The 21497-nt window shown below is 38.3% G+C and overlaps 1 protein-coding gene across 1 annotated transcript in view; it reads left to right on the top strand.

Annotated features, from left to right (window-relative positions):
* LCT (lactase) overlaps positions 1–21497 on the top strand; it is a 773291-nt gene that overhangs the window by 692041 nt on the left and 59753 nt on the right. The window contains exon 17 of the mRNA XM_044073664.1: positions 20672–20868. Within this exon, the coding sequence (XP_043929599.1) occupies positions 20672–20868 (197 nt within the window). The remainder of the gene's footprint in view (positions 1–20671; positions 20869–21497) is intronic.

The raw sequence follows: 21497 nt of genomic DNA, 5'->3' as shown, positions 1-21497 counted from the left end.
GAGTGTAAGTACTTGGGGTCAATAGTTCAGAGTAACAGTGAGTGTGGAAGAGAGGTGAAGAAGAGAGTACAGGCAGGGTGGAATGGGTGGAGAAGAGTGTCAGGAGTGATTTGTGACAGACGAGTACCAGTAAGAGTGAAAGGGAAGGTCTACAAGAGGGTAGTGAGACCAGCTATGTTATATGGGTTGGAGACAGTGGCATTGACAAAAAGGCAGGAGTCAGAGCTGGACGTGGCAGAGTTAAAGATGTTAAGATTTGCACTGGGTGTGACGAGAGTAGACAGGATTAGGAATAAGTATATTAGAGGGTCAGCCCAGGTTGGAAGGTTTGGAGACAAAGCCAGAGAGGCAAGATTACATTGGTTTGGACATGTGCTGAGGAGAGATACTGAGTATATTGGGAAAAAGATGCTAAGGATGAAGCTGCCAGGTAACAGGAAAAGAGGAAGGCCTAAGATAAGGTTTATGGATGTAGTGAGAGAGGATATGCAGGTGGTTGGTGTGACACAGCACGATGCAGAGGACAGGAAGAAATGGAAACAGATGATCCACTGTGGTGACCCCTAATGGGAACAGCCAGAAGAAGATGATGATGATGACTATTTTGGTAACTAGGTAGAACCACTTTTTAGTTGCAACCTGGGCTCAGAGACAATAAATGGAGCAAGCAAACTTAAGCTGTACACTTCAGATATGACAGAGTACTAAGTTGACATGGTTGCAAAACTTTAAAAAGTGTATATATAGTTATGATACAGTTTTTATAAAGCAGAATGTTTTACAGTTTTTATACACAAGTTTACATTAGGTTTTACCAGTTTACATGGGTTACAGTACAGTTTAAATACAAGAAATTACTTTTTAAAGTTTGAATTTCATTGGAAAAAACTCAAATGGAAAAGGATAAACAAAATAGAGATTTACAGAGATAGGCCTAGAGACTAAAAGAGACCACAGGAGTAAGAAGGGTTAAATGGCAATGAAAACAGCTGAGAGACTGTAAGCATTTATAGAACTTTAAGCCTTTAAAATGTATCCATTATACCTGAAGCATTTACAAGCAACTTCAATGAAGAGGTGCTTCAAAAGGGACTTCTAAAACATGGTAAAAGTATCTTGATGCCTTGCATCAGCTGGTAGTTTCTTCTAGAGAGCTGGACCTGTTTATGAGAAGGCACTTTCACCAATTACTGTTTTAAATGGAAGACTGTTGATGGATATTAAGTTCTTTTGAAAAATCATCAGGGAGTAGGACTGTTGCCTGACTGGACATTTCCTTTACAGAGTGGGCCAGTAGCCATCATTTAGAATTTTATACAGTAAGGTGTTTAGAAGACAAAGAGGCCTTTCAGTAATGAGTATCCAATTTATGTCATTTAGAAGTTTGCAGAGATGTATGCAGGCTTCAGCAAGTATGGCAAATCTGGCAGTTTCATTCTCAGTGACTTGTAGTCTTTGAGTTTTATAAGCAGAGTGTAAACAGAGTACAAAAAAACAATATTCTAAGGACATTCTTGGCCAGTGCTTTGCAGGTAGTAGGCAATAATATATTTAATATCCTATAGCAGAGTTTTATTTGTGAAAGGACTTTATTAATGATATTATCATTGTAGGTTGTAAAGCTTAACATAGTCAAGGGTTAGACCTACGTATTTGTAGTGTTACAAAAATGAATAATATTGTTATTGCCTGATATAGTGAGGATGGGAAGTCAAGAAGTTCTGTGAGGGGAGAAAGAAAAACAAAGGTTAATTTGAAGTTCATTTTGTTCAGACCATTGACAAAGGTCAGAGAAGGCTTGCTTTAATTGAGATTGCAGGACTGTGAGACATCTGTTTGCCTAGAGTGATAAAATATCATCTGCTTAGATGGTAAGGTTATGTTCAGATAAGTCATTAATAATATCATCAATGACTTGAGAAAACAGTAATGGGCCTAAAACAGAACCTTGGAGACATCTGTTTTAGTGTTTCATTAGTTGTCAGCTGGTTGTTGGAGTAAACTTGAAAGGTCCTGCAGTGAAGTAGAATTTTGTGGTTGACAGTTTCAAAGGTAAGACCATGTCCACAAAAATACTGGCTATAAGGAGAGTATAATTTAGACTGTTATAGATAGCATCAGATGCTGGATAATTTGAAGAGGCTGTATTAAAACCATTTCAAACTATTTCTGAAGCCATGCTCTCTATCAGAAAGAAGCCTATAACTATTAAAGTATTTAAACAGCTGTTTATAAAAAAAAATAAAATAAAAAAAATACAAGAGGCAAAGAATGGAGATACACATTTGAGTGCATTAATCCAATAAAGATCAAGGCATACTGTTAAAAAAGTCTTAAAGGCACAGAAATGTGTCTAGGAATTCAGAGGAAGAACCCTCAGCAGTTAAAGAGATGTCAGAACACAATTAATAAAATTAAGGGGCCTACACATTAAAATATTGCAGCTTGGAAGTGTTGCAAAGCAGGGAATAGAAATGTGGCTGCAGCTGGAAAATGTTGCAATGCAAAGAGTAGAAGTGACCACCAGAACTGAAGAGAATGATATGCTCAGAGAAAGGATGTATTTTAAGAAAAAAAAGTTAGGAAGTATAAAAATAAGCCATGTGAAATGAATTCTAGAATTTCCCTCAAGCTAAATCAGAGAGCCCCAGAAACTGAGAATTCTAAGTAGCAGCTTTAGAGGGAGAAAGGCAACGGTAAGAAAGGTTTCAGCAGAACAGTCAAACAGGGATAATAATAGGTTCATAGGCTGGTACTAGTTTATCGGCACTAGGGCCTATATAAGCCTAGCCATAACAATTCCCTGGCTATTCCTTCCCACAATATTTACTTCCCTAGATCCCTGTCTAGCAGGGTGACTGACATGATCGCCAGTGTAAATTTCCTATCTCCCATCCAGTCGTCAAAGCTCCTTTTGAAGAGGGCCAAGGAGGTGCACTGCTTGTCATGTATGGGCAGTCTATTCCAGAGTATGGGAAGTCTCTGGGCCAAGAACTTATCCCTCCAGCTTGTTTTGTTCATTGTGATGACAAGGTTTAGGTCCCTGGAGTGTGTGGCTCTGATGGATTGCGATTTCTTCAAGTGTAGCATGTCCAACAGCTCTGGGTTTGACATGGCATTGTATGTTAAGCAGAGATTGCCTTTGAGTAGATATGTGACAGAGTATAGTTGGAGTTTTTTGAGTCTGTCAGCATAGGGCATCTGCTTTAGTCCTGTGATTCTTTTAGTGAGGTGTTTCTGCGGCCTTTCCAGTTGTTGCAGATGTCTTGTGAGGTACATACCAAACAGGGCATTGTACTCTATGATGGTTCTAATGAGGGATGAGTACAGTGGGACAATGACCTCCTTTTTTCTGGATGAAAAGCCCTTAGTGATGAGATGTGCCACATAGAAGGATTTCCTGACTGTTGTGGCAATGTGGTTATCGAAGGTGTGACCACTATCCACCTGTGTTCCTAAGTATCTCATCACACTTTTGGTGTTTAGTGTACTGCCACCTATGTGGTAATTCATGGGTACATGGTTTTTCCCAAAGGGGATAACTATACACTTCTTGACATTGAGCTTGAGCCCATGGCTCTGGCACTAAGCATCTGTTTCTGTAAGGCCCTTTTGTAGAATATCCACATAATTTGGGGATTCAATGGCTCCCAGTTTGCAGTCATCTGCGAACTTTGTTAGCCAGAGTCCCTTAGTGTTGGCCTGTACTTCAGATGCCAAACAAGAGCAGTTCCAGAACTGAAACCTGAGGTACTCCACTTGTCACTTGTCTGGAGCTGTCTGCGGAGTTGGCTACTTTTACAGTGTGGGTTCTGTCAGTAAGCCAGTTGGCAACCCATTGAGTAGGTATTTATATCCAGCTTAGTAAGTTTATCTATGATTCCAGAGTAAGGGATGGTGTCAAAGGCCTTGACGAGGTCCAGATAGGCTGTATGGACCACCTTATACTCATCCATGGCTCTGGAGACTGATTCAAAGAAGTCAATCAGGTTCAGAAAACACGTTCGGCCCTTCACAAACCCAAACTGGGTGGGGTCCAGTGTTTGAAGGTTGCCAATGTTTTTGTTTATAAGTTCCATGATAATACATTCCATGGCCTTGCAGATCAGGTTCATCAGACTGATGGCACTGTAGTTCCCAGTATCCAAGGTGAATCCTCCTTGTGGAGTGGGATAACTGCAGCTGTGCACCACTCAGTGGGCATGAGGCCTGAGGTGAGGCTATGATTAAACATGACACTTAGGTGAGGTGCCAGTTCATTTTGTAGTTTATGTAGTACACAGCCTGGGATGTCGTCTGGTCCCACGGATGTTGTATTCTTAGCTTTGGAGAGTGTGTTTTTTACCTGTGTGGCCATGATTACCGGACTTTGGCAATCATTTGGCATTGAGATGGGCCATTTAGGGGGTGAGGAGGGTGAAGCTGGCACTGAATCAATATGCCAGGATATTGGCAATATCCTTGGGATCAGTTTATTTAATGCCATTCTGTTGCAGCCCAGAGCAGATCTGAGCATTGCCATTTAGATTCTTGACATAGCTGTAGAATGCCTTGTGGTTGTCTTTGGAATCTTTGCCAATTTTATTTTCATAACTAGCTTTGGAGGATTTTATGAGTGATCTCAGCTTCTTACTGAGGCTGGTAAGGGAGTTTTTTTGCATCCTGGGATTTTCCTCTTTTCTGCAACAGTTTCTTCCTTCTATTATATAGTTTGTTTATGACAGGGGACCACCAGATTAGCTTCCCTTTTTTTGGAGGAGAGCATCTTGGTTCTATTTGGGATGGCACAATTCATGCACGAGTGGATGTGCTCGTACAGTGCTTTCGTGTAGGATTCGGCAGTCGAACTTTCAGTTCCTGTCTGCATAGGTGTCATGAAGTTTGTGACTTCTGACTTGAGTAGCATGAAGTTGGCCTTGGATAGGTTTTTTACAGATGTTTCCTTACTGGGGAGGTGGGGGAGGGATGTGGATGTCAAAGGTGATTAGCTTATGGTCAGACCTAACCAATGAGAGGGTGACCACTGGTGTGGAGTATCGATTTCCCATGTTGGTAATGACCAGGTCCAGGATATTGGAGCCCCTGATGGGACTATGGATTAGTTGATCCAGAGCACTGGAATTTATAAATTCCAAGAACTGTTGGGCACAGGTGTTGGTACACGAGTAGCTTTCCCAGTTAATGGCAGGGTAGTTGAAATCACCCAGTATTAGGGTGTTTGGTTGTATCTTAATATTTTCCAGTATGTTTAGAAAGGCGTAGTGAGAATCTTGGGGCATGGTGGGGGATCTGTAGCAAGCTACAATTTGGATTGCAGTCTTACTTAGTGTTAGATGCACCTGGAGAATTTTGGATGCATTGTGTTGGGCAACTAGCCTGGAGGTGTGAATATCCTTGGTGAATATGGACACTCCTCCATCTTTAGTGTTTCAGTCCTGGTTTGGTGGCCTAAAAGTGTGGTAAGAGTTGTAGCCTGGTATTGCAGGGGTGCTCTCTGTAGCCTTGAACCAGGTCTCAGTTATTACACAGATATCGATGTTCTCCATTTTTAGGAGTGCCTCGAGAGAGTGCATTTTGAGGTTTAGACTTCTAGCATTGAGTAGCATTACCTTCAAATTTGACTACTTGTACCTGTTACGGTGGTGATTTTGTCCTTTGAACCTTGCCTAAAAATGGCACTATAGGGGTGGCAAGAGCCTTAGCCAGTAACCTGAATCCCAGGGGTGACAGGTGCAGACTATCTCTGGCAAAGCATCATGGTTTGTTGATCATGTCATCCCAGGCAGACAGATACTGGATCCCCTTTGAATGACACCAGAAGCTTAGCCAATTGTTGAAGTCAATCATTTTGTCCTTACACTGTGGTATTGTTCTGGGTGAAAGCAGGATGCTACTCAGGGCTAGGGTCATACCTGTCTGGGCCACATGATCTGAGAGCTCTTCCATATCTCTTTTCATGTAGTCCAGGGAGGTACGTCTCAAGTCATCCAACATGGACAATGACAGAGTCGTATTTGTACTTGTTGTGGAGTTACTTGAGTGCATGCATTATATGGCGGATCCTGGCACCCAATAGGCAGCTGACTGTAATTTTCTCCTTGTTCAGCCTGGTAAGTCAGACATCAGTGTGCCTGACTATAGAGTCACCTATGACTAAAGTGTTGGGTACATTGTCTTGCCTTAGGGGCTGTTGTTGGGTGGCACACTGGTGTTGTGAGCTTGTGATACTTTGGTTGTGACTGCTGTTTGCATTTCAGCTTTGGAGGTCCTTGTTGCTTGGGCAGATTAATGTTAAGGGCCTCTGCATATGTGGGTTTAGTGTTACTATGTGTGGGTTGGTGAGGGTTTTGAAGGGCTATGTGCTGCTTAAGGTGTAGTGTGGGTGTTATCCTTCTCCTCTTGATTGTCTAGCACAATCTTGGCTGGAGAGAGCTTTGCTTCCAGTTTGGCTATGTAAGTGCATCTCTCGCAGGTTGTAGTGTTGGGTGGTAGGAGGAGAGGGTTGTCTGTGTACATGAGGCAATTGCTACATTGCCCCAGTATGCCCAGATTCACCAGGTGAGCAGGAGATATCACCGGAAGCTGACCCTTGGACATGCCTGGTTAGGTGCTTTTTTTTTTTTTTTTTTTTTGTAAAGTACAACAGCTGTTTTCCCTTACCTTGGCAAAGTACTTTGCAATTATAGGCTGCTTAGTGCCTACAATTAATTTCTCCTTGTTAACGAGGAGAGTTGAGTGCTTGTATCAGTTTAAGGCTTCCTAGTGCTTTCCAGCAGGTTTTAGAGCAAGTGCTTGTCACAGGGACTCCAACCAGAAAGAGTCAGGAATCAATGCACTCTGCTCCTACTCTCACCAGGATCAGAATATAAACACATATTCCAAGCTGTCACCTATAAAGCAATTATTATGCTTTCTGGTGATCATAAGTCTCCAGGAAATAATGTAACTGCACTCCTTCTCTCACCAGGAGAAATCAGAAGCACTAATCCCAAGATGACTACTGAGAGGCAGAATGTGGGCTCTCCAGTAACTGGTGGTCTTGCAATAGATGCTTAAAGGTAAGATGAAAAAATGGTTTATCCTAAACACTGCAGTGTGCACTAGAGGAATTAGGTGTGAAAGTAGATAACTTAAATTTTACCTGTATAAAAAGTTAAGTTTTAGCGGAGAGTCACTATTTTTAAAACAGCAAGATAGATTGAAACAGGGTGGTCACTTTTGTATTCTGGTACTATGGAATACAGTAGGATGGCCAATACATTTAAATAGTTGAAGGGGAGTGATTTCACAAAATGATAATTTTGTGCTTACTGCCACAAACCAGTAAAAGCAGAGAGGAAATGAGACATATGGTCAAATTAACATAAGGGCCGGGCAACTAGAAAGACGGTGGTGTTTAAGAACACAACAGTGGAAGGGTGGGAAAAATTATTTCTGTCTGACTCACAAGAGACAGAGCTGTGGTCTCTTTTCAAGTTTTAATATGCAGTTAAAAGCAGAATGCGGTAAAACACAAGGTAAAGAAAACAAATCACAGTATTCAAAATAGAAAAAGGCAATAAAGTAATAGAAAATACAGCAAATAAAAAGCAAACTAACATTTCCCTCACAGCAAAGTGTAGAAGAGTCTGGGTGAGCCTTTCTAGTAAAGTTCTGAAATGTTTTATTTTACCCCTTAAATAGAAGGTTTAGTTCCTAGCTCCACCCCCTCAGTTCACAGATGATTAACGTTAACTGACCTCTTCTATCTTATGTGTGAGTCTTTGACCTGTTCTAATTTCTGCCTGACTCACAAGCGACAGAGCTGTGGTCTCTTTTCAAGTTTTAATATGCAGCTAAAATCAGAATACAAGTAAAACACAAGGTAAATAAAACAATTCACAGTATTCAAAATAGAAAAAGGCAATAAAGTAATACAAAATACAACAAATAAAAATCAAACTAACCTTTCCCTTACAGCAAAGTGTAGCAGAGAGACAACTTAGGAAATAGGTAGCTGTAAAATAAGGAGAAAATAAAACTGAAGATAATTTCTGTTCTGGGGTACCCTTATAAAAGGAGAACAACATGAAATTGAGAAGGTGCTGCTCAGTCACACTGAAGCAAAGAGATAGCAACCTAGAGAAGAAAAGGGAGTTGAGAAGGCTGTGTTCATGAACCCTAAGAAAGAGTTGGGTATAAAGTTGTAAGGTGCAGTAGGGAACCAGTGGCATAACCAGACCCTTACATGCCTAAAATGGTAACAGGAACATATAAGTATTTTCAGGCTAAAGGAAGTCAAATGGTGAACACCTAACTAGTCGAACAGACTTACCATGTACTCAATGGTCTTCTTCCCATTCATGCACTCATACTATTTGAGGAGGGAGATCCTCATAACTTGCTGCAGTAGGTTGGTTAGAATCTCCAACACCTACCTCAACCTGCTGTAGTGCCACTTCAACAAGGGTAATAATATCCAGATACAGTAAAGGAATGGAAGAGGCAAAGATTTGTATACTTGGATATGACTTGAGTATTCTGGCTTTGGTGAAAATATTTTTGATTGGTATGAAAGTACTCATGAATGCCAAGTTGGCATTAGCAAGGCTTTAAGTGGCACTACAGTATTACATATATATTAATATTGAAAGTCCATTAAAGAATTGTCTTGACGTGAATTGGCAATGTCATTAGAATCCAGGGTAAGCTTGAAAATGTACTATGACACTGACCACTAAGTGTAGAAATGTTTACACTGCTGCTGGTGTGTTAATGTGTATCATAAGCTGAGGCTATTTTTAAGACTCTAGATGTAAGACATGTAGGTTCAGGTGCTTCATTGTCAGTTAAAGATTTCAGATGTTCATGTATATATGTCATTTGCATTTAATTGTTAAAAATAAAACTGAATGTCTGAATATAACACTTGGATTGAAGAATTGTATGTTTGTCTAATATGACTTTTATTACCAACTGCATAGAGTTTTCAAGGTTTATCTACCTAAAATGAAATGATGGTTTATTTATTTTAGTAACCAGGCATTTAATTTAAGTTGAATTATGTAGTTAGGCTGATGAGACAGATTCTGTACTTCCTGTTGATTCCACTTAAACTGAATTACATTTGGTACCATTAGATTGAAAAGTATTTGGTTGAATGCTGCAAAGTGTTTGACTATTTGCAGGGTGACATATTTTTTCAGTGCAAGGGAAAGAATCTGTACCATTTACTAAGATTGTCTGTTTCTGTGCAGTCTGTGTTTTTGCTAAGACTGAAATTCAAGTGTGAAAAGGGAAACTCCTTTTCCCTCACTGTTGCAGGATCTGAGAGTTTGATTGCAGTTCTTACCCATTTGCAAATCATGTCTCCATATCATTCCTACCATTAACCATCCTATATATCTCACCTGCCTGCAGAAAGGGCTGGTGTGGGAAATCTGCAAGATTCTGCTACACGTGAGAGACAGTGAGAGACTGATTATATTGCAAAAATGCCTGGAAAAAGACCTGCTAAGGTAGTGCTGAAGTAATTAATGAAGAACGTCAGGAAAGGCAGAGGAAACACCAGGCAAATGTGGTAAAGTACAGTTAATGAGGGCTTGCTTTGAGAGGAGTCACTTGGGATTATGAACATGTATAAACATGAATTGAGAGTGACAGAGAAGAGTTGTTGCCTAGTACTTCAACAAGAATGAAAGACACTATTTCTAAGTAAGTGAAGGCTACAAAAAGCCATAATAATGTCATCTACAAATGATTTAGCACCTGGTTCCCCACAAATGTGCAGTGCATTGCTGGAGAGAAGCAGTCCCATTCCATCTGCACTCCGACCCAGTGATGAGTGGCACTCCTCACTGACCTTGCATCCAGCTATTCCTGGCCAACCAGAAATCTGTGGTGCTCTGGTGTTATGTTTATTTGGAATTCTGACTTAGAGGCATTCGTTCATGATCCAGAGATGGTAGCTTTGCACCACTGGCTCCTAAGCCAAGCATATACACCAAATATCTACACCTGCAGTTCCTCTCATACCGAGCAGGATTACTGTTACAACAACACATCATCAGTAAAACTGACCTGTCTCATGACAGTCTAATCCCAGCTCACATTCCCTTTTAGTGGGTGAAAACAATCCAACGCTTGGTGAATTCTGCTTCACGATGATAGGAAGAGACAACATTGAAGGATCATAAAGCAAAGTGTCTATGAATACAAGACCTTGAGAGACTAGTCTTTACAGGGTGCATCACTGTTGGAAGTTTGTGACATATCAATTGTCTTTTAAAACTGACAAAAGTTCAATAAGAAAAATGGAATCATTTTCCAGGTAATATTGCACTTATGAAATACATTGTCAAGTTTTATTTGACAACTTAAATTTGTTTCTTTCAAATTTAATTGAAACTGCTACAAGGAAATGTTTAAACTGTCAGTATATTTAGAATGTGAATTATTATTTAGGGTATTTCTGATACTCAGCATAGTAAAATAACTAAAGCATCATAAAACTGAAGTATCTGGATAATGAATTCACTTCACTCTCTAAAATGTCAGTATGTTCTGGTAAACCAAAGAACACCAAAACCAAAACAACAATTTGAAACTTATTGCACTATCTGTAGCATTTGAATATTTTTCTGTTTTCTTTAGATTATGGTCATATAAATGCGGAATTGCAAACTGAATGCTGTGTTTTACATAAAGATGCATTCTTTTTTATGGAAGTAGGTCCCTTGTTTCAAAAGTTAACATTACATTTGATAGGGCCAAGGTAGGACTAATAATCTCTGATGAAGAATGTATTGGACGTTTAGATAATCAAAATCTTCTCTTTTGCGGCACTAGGACTCCATAGCAGCGTCATGAAAAGGAATCAAGAAATTATTATTACCCAGACCTTTTTTTTTTGCAATATATATCTGCTTGTGATACTGCCTCTGGGGTCCAAGGTCTAAGGTTCCATCCTCGTCTGTGATTGTTGTCTGTATAAAGTCTACATGTTCTCTCTGCCCTCTTCATGGTACTCAGGTTTCTTTCAGCGCCGAAAGCAATGCTTCTTAAACTGACTGGTGGTAATACAAGCTGACCACAGATTTATATTGTATAGCTTCTTCCAGGAGCTGCCTCTGTAAAGGACTATATAGTTTAGTGGGCTCTATTAAGTGAATACTATTAAATTCAGAAATATTGTCTTAGTTAATGAAACGTAACTACCAAGTTTTGAGTTTTTGACAAGGCAGCTTCCATTTACTGGAAAAACACCCCATATAGTTAATTAATGAAATCTGTATATAAAAAGCTCTCATTCTCAGCTGTTAACCATTTCATTAGTTTGGTAAACACAATTAGTCTTGCTTAAGACTCCAAGTCATAGTCCAATATGTAAACTTAGCAGTTTCTGTTACTGGAATGTGGTCCGTATGTCAAAGATAGCACAGAAGAAGAAGGTCTTAAAGCCTGAACTGTTTGTCCCTGAAATGCTCAAATGCTCATGGTTAACTATTAAAGCCACTGAATGAATGAGTAGGTCCAAGCCAGAGGTGATAGTTCCTGTCTCACAGTTGAAGATGCATGCATGCGTGGACATGGTAATCATAGGCACCCCTCGAGGTGATGTGGGTGAATGAAGGGGGTGAGGTTAGGTTACAAAAACACAAAATGTTACCTAACGACAAATGATACCTGTGTGGATGATGGTGGTTCCCTGCATAAGAACCCTCTGGGAAGATCTGGAAGCTGAGTCCCCACCAATTATGAACCAGGGCTGGTGTATGTATTGCCTAATGAGCAGGATTCAAAATAATTCACTTCACACTAAAGAAATTATTTAGTAACAAACTTTATTTCTGCACTAAACAGGAAACTAAATAAACTTGTTACTCGATGTAATTGAATAGTAAATCACACTAAAACAGAAAACTAAGTAAACTCTATTTAACTAAAATAGGAAATTAGACAATACATTTTAAAAAGGTATACATCACCGATAAAGAGAAAGCTTCATCCTGTCTTCAGTCATGACTGGGAAGCCCTGTTGCAGTCAGGCATCCATTCCACAGGTGAGGCTTCTGCCTGAGTGCAGGGATCCCCAGCTATATATAACCAAGTTTTTTACCACAAGTCACGAGAGTCAGTACTTTCCATTGTAGGCTGGAGCTAGATCATTCTGTGGTGTTGGCCACCCACCCCAGAAGGAACAGCAATTCCTGCCAAATGCAATGATTTTGCAATTTTCAAGTGTTACACTGGAATATTCCAATGACTTTGCAAGCATTAGTACTTTACTGGAATATCCCAGCACACATACACATACAAGACATATTTCATAATCAAATGTAGTGACTTTGCTGACATCACTACACTGTTCTGGAGCACAGCATCATCTCTCATGCCTGCTGACACTTCCAGAATATAGCATGACTTCATATGTCAAGGAAGAAATAAAGAAAATAAAGAGAATGTCGAGATATAGAGAGGCAACAGTCAAATAATCACACTCAGTCAATGTACCCGTTTCGTATCACATTCGGCCCCTGGACTATTGACTCACTTATATCCGACATTCAAGACCGTATTTGCCTTTTTATAAACACAAAAATTTAATCCACAATTCCAGAATGTCAATAAAATCAAAATAATCAGTAGAACTAATATTGGGTGTATTAACCAATTCAACAACTTATTGCCAGATGCTGACCATCTGGTAAATATATTCCACCAATTATGTGCTGCATCAGATTCTGTTTTCTTGGCTAAACTAATCAGCTTATTCCCTGTAATAATACTTGTCATTTCATGATGTAAAATACTATGATTTACTGCCTGTAAATGTTTTTCATGATGTTGCATATTGTTCAATACTTTCTGTAAAGAATTCAGGTTGAAAGTCAAGTTATGATATTCCAGCTTGTCTGGTAACCAGGCACGAAATACATTAATATACGTTTCAGGAGAAAAGATGTAAGTTTCAGTATGCCCGTTCAAATGAGTTACATTACCTAGGCAACCTACAAAAGGATTTCTCAAGGCATATGACAATGTTTTATTTGTCATTAAACATATAAACTGTGGTGCTAACTCTATGAACATCTCAAAAGTATGAGGTAATATAGTCCATTTACAGATGTTGATGGAATGCTGAAGTAAACATGGTTCATATATAGGGGAATGTTGTCCACAGATGAGTCCATCCATTGTTTCAGTACAATGTTCTAATTTGTGTGTTCTGTTTGAGAAGTCAGTGTAGTTCCCTTCTAAATGGGGTAACCAGTATTTGAATGGATATGAAGGAGGTCCAAATACCAGTGGCAAGGTTACAAACTGACACATCATTTTTGCATTTGTGACATTATAATGTATAATAGACCTGTACAAAAGTTGTCTGTACATTTTGTTTTTTCAGAAAACAGCGTTATCTAATTAGGTATCCCTTGGTTAAACAGCTGTCTCCAGACATGTTCATTCTTAAACATTAATTTGGTCTGCACACGACTTTTCTACATTGAAACATAAAAATACTGCAAGGTACATGTTGTCCAATTCACAAACCTAGTGACATTTGGATCAAATTTCAAATTGGAAACCACAGAATCATTAAATTGATCTAAAACTTCTTTCTCATAACTAACAAGCTGTTTTTGTGTGTGCTAAACTGTAGGATTCCACTGAGCTTGTAAATATATAATTTGTGAAATATCCTGACCCACAGCTTTAATTTTATTAGCTAAAACTTCAACATCAATTGCATTCAAGGTTTCTAACCCCGTACCAATACCTCCTAATAAGGTACTATACCATGTTCGTTTCTGCCTGCACTTACCTAATCTTGGAAAAGTAATATTAAAATGTAACACAGTCTTTTGATATTCCTGTCCTACATATCTACACGTAGAAGGTACTTTAATTATTTGGTCAAAATGAGCTTTGGGTTTGTTCTTCCATACAGTTATTTGTGAAGCCCATGCCTTTCTATTTATGATTTGAGTTGCATTCATACAAAACAATACAGTAATGTTCCATATGTCAATTGATTCATTATAAACATCAGTTCCATTCTGACAAAAATAATAATTTTTTTGATATGTCTGTTCATATTTACAATTGGAACATTATTTGTTCGTGTAATTTCAGATTGTTACCACAGCTGGTCTGTCATCCAATAGTTGGACATAAAAATGTCCTCGCCTCACCCTCCAAATAGTTAGATTTCCTTTGGAAGTCAAATTAACAGTAGAACATTCTTATCCAGCAGGGCAGGTGAAAGTACCTTGTGTCCTATTCTGTGCACTAGCAACCCATTCCCACCGGATTACTGCTGAGTTGACTCTGGTTGCTTTTACTCCTGGTGTTACACACTCTGCCAAAGGGACTACATATAGCACAGCGAGAACATCAACAGTTATCATTGCGTAGACTGGAGATAGAATCTGAAATCAAAGAAAAGTAGAATGATTATTCTTGCAATTAATACTGATCTGCTGGTACATATTCCCATTTTTCCTTTCCTGGTTTAATAATTAAAACAGTATTGTCATTTCCAGTAGCAATAACTTCTGCTTGTTCAGGTTGTTTATTGGGTTCATGGACCCATACTGTTGGACCTGAATTGATTTCATGCATACCAGATATCTGTTCCCTCTCAAAGGCAGCAACATTGACTGCCCTCTGGTGACTATGCCGTCTAACACAGGTACAATAAATATTTGGGCTACCCTATCCTTTTTCTGTACATGAACATTCTAATCTGAAGTATTTGACAAAATAATTTTAAGTTCCCCTTGGTAATCTGCTTCAGTAACACCATCCACAACCTGAACACCTTTCAAAGCAATTTTTGACTGAGGCACTATCCAACCAAAATACTTTGTTGGAATTTGAATTCCAATTCCGGTCTTGATCAGTTGAACTGACTGTGGCAGTATTTTGTAGGCATTCATCGAATATAGACTCAGTCCTGTAGTCTCAGGTGTGGCTCTAGTAGGAGCTAATGCACCTGCCTGAGTTTCCCAATATGTGATTGTTTCTGTCATCACATATGGTTTGATCTGCAATGCTGGAGTTAATATTCTCATTAATGGTGTTTCTGTTTCTGAAATTGGTCTATTATTTAAAATCTGTAATGCCATACTTAGATTATCTCTCCAGTTTTGCAGAGTACAATTTCCTAGTTTTCTTAACTGGTCTTTAAGTAATCCATTCATTCTCTCAATTAATCCTGCTGCCTGTGGGTAATAGGGTATATGAAACACCCATTCAATATTATGCGGTTTTGCAAATTCCTGTACTATTCACCCTTTAAAGTGAGAACCATTGTCACTTTGTATTCTCAAAGGCATTCCATAATACAGAATGATCAAATCTGTGGTTTTCAGAGTACTTACCTGTGTTACTTGTCGGCAGGGAAAATCAATAAGGTATCCAGAATAAGTGTCTACTGCTATACATATGTATTGGCTACCCTTATTATATGGTAAAGGACCAATATAATCAATCTGCCATATTTGTTCTGGTAACTTTCCTCGTCCTATATATCCCTGAACTGTATGAGATACCGGGCACTGTAATATAACAGTTTTAATTAAGTCTAATGAAAGTGCAATTCCTCTTGTTTGTGCCCACCTGTAAGTGGCTTTTTCTCCCAGATGTCCACATTTATGATGTGCCCATTTTGCCATCCCCATCTGTTCAGAATCATCTTGTGTATTAACTTCTGAAATTCTTGTTTGTTCATCTGCAACAGAATTAAACCATCATTCTAGAGAGTCTGCAAAACAATTTGCATCAGCATGATAAACTGTCACAGTACCTTGACTTATCATTTCCTAAATGAATTGCCATAATTATTTTCCCTAAATTTCCTTAGAATTAATTTTCCATTTTTCTGCCATGTAGGCAACCAGGTTGCTAGTCCATTTGCTACTGACCAAGAATCAGTGTAAATATGACATGTACCTGGCATCTCCTGTTTCAATGCTTGACATACAGCGTATAATTCTGCATACTGACTACTTTTCACTCCCTGAAGATGTTAAGATTTTCTTAGTTACAGGATTATAAGACAAAGCCTTCCAACATCTTTTGTTTCTCACATATTTTGCCAACCCATTAGTAAATCAAACATGTTTACGTTGTTCAAGCGGCACCTGCACATATGGCATTCCCCATTTTACTGGAGATTCACTGACTGTCACAGTTTTGTCAGTAAAAGATAATTGCTGATCTATTGGTATTTGAGCTACCTTTTCATGTAACATTGCTACCCCATTAATTCCAGGTTTAGCCCTATCTTGAATATACCATTTCCATTTAATAATACTTGCCTCTTGTGCATGACCTATTCTATGCTTTTGAGTGAACTCATCACCCATTGCATTATAGGTATCTCTGGTCACAGTAGTACAGTATGTCCTATTGTCATTTGCTCAGTATCTACAAGCACCTAATAGCATGCTTGTAGTTGCTTTTCAAAAGGAGAATATCTTTCCCCTGCATCTGGTAATTTCCTAGTCCAGAATCCTAGTGACACCTGCTTTGCTACCTGTTTCTGCCAAAGGCTCCAATTAGCATAGTGATCCTGCACAGACACATGTAATTCTACTTCCCCATCCTGTAGGGGCCATAAATCTAGTGCCTTTTGAATAGTCTGCTTTGCTTGTTCAAAAGCTTTCTGCTGATCATCCTCCCAGATAAACTCATATTTTTTTCTAGTTACTTTGTATAGTGGGGAAACGTATTTGACTAAGATGAGGGATGTGCTGTCTCCAGAATCCAAACAATCCAATGAAACGCTGTGCCTCTGTTTTATCTTGAGGGGTTGGAAATTCTAAAATCTTTTGCTTTGCCTTCGGCAAGATTTCTCTGTCTCCCTGATGCCACTGGATTCCCAGAAAATTTACTTTTTGTCTGAGCTGGTCCCTGTATTTTATTTGGGGTTTATTTCCCAGCCCCTTGTCTTCATGCTGTAAATACTTACTCAGTTCTTGCTCAGAATTTCCCTGAATAAGAATGTCATCATTATAATGTGAAATTTGCATATTCTGAGGTAACTTTATCTCATCTAAATGTTCTGCTACTATTTTATGACAAATCGTGGGACTATATAAATATCCCTGTGGTAACTGGGTGAATGTATATTGTCACCCCTGCCAAGCAAAAGAAAACTGGTCATTGTTTTTCTCTGCAATTGGTATAGTAAAGAAAGCATTTGCTAAATCTATTGCTGCATACCAAGCGCCCTGATGTTTCTGCACATTTTCCATTAATGTTATTGTATGTGGAACCATGGCTATTAATGGCGGAGTGTACTTATTTAATTCTCGGCAATCTACTGTCATATGCCAGGACCCGTCAGACCTCCGAACAGGCCAGACTGGGTTATTCCATGCCGTCATAGTAGTTTTTAAGATGCTCGCATTTAATAAGTCCTGAATTGTCTCACCTATTTCCTTATGTCCCCCAATGATTCTATATTATTTCAAACTAATTACTTTTGTTGCTGGAGGTAATTCTACAGGTGGCATTTTGACTTTCCCTACTGCAACTGCTGTAACCAAAAAATATGGCTTAACACCAAATTGATACTGTCCGTCCAACAAATTCAATGTCAGCCCCTTTAAAATGTAAATTCTTATTGTATATTCAGGGACAGGCACTATTAAGACAGGGTACTTTTTCTTTAGTAATTGACCTATTTTCATTTCTAACATCGACTGAACTTCTTTAATTTGTTTCCCACCAAGTCCAGTGATAGTAACTTGTCGTCCCTAAATAAACTCAGATTTCCATAAATCAGTGAGGCCTCCACTCCAGTATCAATTAGAGCTCAGACCTATTGTTCATTTTTACTTTTCCAAAATACTGTCACATCTACATATGGTCAAGCATCTTGCCAAGCCTATCCACTCACTGGAGCTTGGCCAATTTCCTAATCAAAATTTAGACTTGACAAATCAGGGTATGTCACAAGTGGAGCAGAAGGAGCTACTAGATTCTCTTCCTTATCCTCAGCCTTACCTTCTGTCACATACTCATCCTGTCTTTCTAAATTCTGAACTTGTTCCCCTTTTTATTTAAACTTTGCTTTTTATACATCTCCCACATTGTCGGAGTATCCACCCCATCAATCTCATCTTTTGATACTCCATCTTTCAACAACATAGTAAACATATCTTTTTGGGACACTCGAGCTTCTTTGCGTCTGTCACCTTTATTTTCTCACCTATCACTATTTGACTGTTTTGGACCCTATTCTCCTAGCTCTCCCAACTGCTTCAGTCCCTCAATAACTTGAGAAACAGCATTTCCTGTCTCACTAATTAAGTATGTCACTATTACTGTTTTATAAGCCAGGGGTGCTAGCTTAATAATCCTGTTGCTAACCGAGACTGTCAAAGCATTTTGTAATAATGTATCAGCGGTCCCTACATGTAAAGCAGTTTTTATCATCTTTTCCTTAATTCTTTGACTAGCATCTCGTAATGTGTACTACGAGATTAGGAGGCCAGGCCATTTCTGTCAGATATTTTTCAGCACAGCAATCTGCTATAATTTTAAAAAGACTTGTTATTTCCTGTTTATCATAATTTTGAAATGCATCTTCCACTGATGGATCATTACATAACATACCAGACTTTTTGGTATCTGTTTTGTCTATCTCCACTCCAGTGGCCCCAAACTGATAGAGTCTCACTAACCATGCTACTAATGATTCCCCAGGCTTTTGTTTAAACCTTTCAATCAAATCATTCATTTCCTGTCGAGTAAAATCTTCGTAATGAACTTCTTCCTTCCCCTGGTTGGAGCCCTTGTGCTCCATGAATCATTTGCTGCCTTCGCCTAAGGATTGGTTTTACCTTTACTAGCCTCTTTTTGTCCTGTTCTTCCTCTTCTTTGAAATTATTTTCATTATCAGAATCTGACTGGGATGGGGGATCAGAAGAATACCAAATATCTCCATCCCATCGGTCTGGGTCCCAATCAAAACCTGCTTTTGCTATTGACATCTGCACTTTCTTTTTATTAATTTTGCCTCTTCGTTTACAATATTTATATTTTGCTACATGTGCAACAGCCTTTTCTGATACATCTGTTTTGTCTGCAAGTAATTTGGTTAGACATTGTAAGATTATATTTTGTTTTTCTAACTCTACTATTCGTTTCTCTAATTGTTCTATTTGTTCACATTTACACAGTTTATCTACATGTAATTTTCGATATGCAGTTAAAAGGATCCAGCCCCTTCTTCATATGGCACTCAATTCCTTCCCTTTTTCTACTAAAATATTTTGTAAGCATGCTTGTACTGAACCTGATTCAGCATCTTTTAAACAAACATCCCAATTTTCACTTAATCTGTTACCACTTGACCATTCCAAAGCTAATGGTTTGTATGGGTCCTGGTCCCATCCTGGAATTTCTACTTCAATAGCTACTATCTCCTTTTTACTTTTCTTTTTGAACATTTTGAATCCTGTTCGTGACGCCAAAATAATGTATTGCCTAATGAGCAGGATTTAAAATAATTCACTTCACACTAAAGAAATTATTTAGTAACAAACTTTATTTCTGTCACTAAACAGAAGACTAAATAAACTTTATGTAACTGAACAGTAAATCACACTAAAACAGCAAACTAAGTAAACTCTATTTAACTAAAATAGGAAATTAGACAATACATTTTAAATAAGGTATACATCACTGATCAAGAGAAAGCTTCATCCGGTCTTTAGTCTTGACTGGGAAGCCCTGTTGCAGTCAGGAAGGAGTCTTCATTGGGAAAACAGTCCTGAGCAGTGTGTCCACTCCACAGGTGAGCCTTCTGCCTGAGTGCAGGGAGCCCCAGCTATATATAATCAAGTTGTTTACCACAAGTCATGAGAATCAGTACTTTCCAGTGTAGGACAGAGCTAGATCATTCTGTGGTGTTGGCCACCCACCCCAGAAGGAACAGCAATTCCTGCCAAATGCAGTGATTTTGCAATTTTCAAGTGTTACACTGGAATATTCCAATGATTTTGCAAGTTTTAGTACTTTACTGGAATACTCCATCACACATAATAATACAAGATATATTTTGTAATCAAATGTAGTGACTTTGCTGAAATCACTAAACTGTTCTGGAACACAGCATCATCTCTCATGCCTGCTGACACTTCCAGAATATAGCATTACTTCATACGTCAAGGAAGAAATAAAGAAAATAAAGAGAATGTTGAGATATAGTGAGGCAGCAGTCAAATAATCACACTCACTCAATGTACTCCTCTTACATATCACATTAGTATCATAGTGTACTAGTGGGTGAGGCTGGATGGGTGCAGGCTAGGAGGCAAAAAGATACAGAAAAAAATGTTGCTGAATGGAATCATGCTTTATATGATTAACCCACCTATAATTTAGGGTGCTTAGATATTAAGAATTTACATTTTTATCTTTGTTTCTGTAATATTTTGTTTATACCCTATTCAGTTTAATTACACATGCACTTAACTCTCTGCAAATATATTATTTATTTCAGGAAATTAAATTCATATGTCTTACAGCTTTGCTAATGTATAACCGAATATTTGATCTTTTCTTCCATGGTCGCCACTGAAAATGGATCTTGTCTGTCTAAATAATATATTAAAACTTCATCAAAAAATAAATAACAGGATATGTCTGATTTTTGTTTGTTTGGGTTTTTTTTCAGTTACATCTGCTCCGACCAGTGTTAAGCCAACTGATGGCAAACCCAAAGAAGAGGACAAAGCCCACTTTTTAGGTTTACTGTTATCCAGTAAGAATTCTGAAGTTGCCCTATACACACTGTTTTCTCTGTCACTGGTTGCCTTTCTGGGCCTTATTTTTGCCTCATGGAGGATTGTGAAAGCAAAGAAGAAGGCACACGTAAATAAGGATGCAAAATCACTTCAGATGGATAATTGTTATATAGAGCTGTAATACATTTTTTTCAGTGCTGAAAGCAGTACTATCTAATTTAACACCATGAAAATATTTATTTTAAAATATGGTAATAGCCATTGTAATACCTGATGAATGATCTGGAAAAGAATGTAATGATAAATTAAAATAAATGGATGTATGTTTCTATTATTATTAAATGTTCACCCGAGGAAAATCAGTGTGTATTTTGATTTGTTTTATTGAACTATCCATTGGCATGACATTACTACAAAATTTAAGCAGGCACAGATTTTAATTACTAGAATATAGCAATGATATAATTGAAGATAGTAGGCTCTTTTAAAAGCAGTTCAGTTCAGAGCCACATGCTTTGCAGCATAATGCAGAATGATTACAGAAGTTACAATTAAGATAGAAACGGGGCATGTAAACAGTTTACAGAAACAATTCTTGACTAAGCATATATGCTGTGTAAATGCAAGGTTGGTCAAGCAAGAAAAGGCTTCAGCAAAACGTAGCTAAAGAGACAGCAAAAAGTAAAAGCTATGTTTATGACTTTGGATGCATTTACAGTGGCATCTTGAGCAGAATTTTTAAACTTTATCCTCTTT

The sequence above is a fragment of the Protopterus annectens genome, chromosome 6.part0, assembly GCF_019279795.1.
Source record: "Protopterus annectens isolate FY-2018-M chromosome 6.part0, PAN1.0, whole genome shotgun sequence".
Classification (NCBI taxonomy): Eukaryota; Metazoa; Chordata; order Ceratodontiformes; family Protopteridae; genus Protopterus; species Protopterus annectens.
Note: the sequence above shows the minus strand (reverse complement) of the source record. Positions and strands in the feature narration are given on the sequence as shown.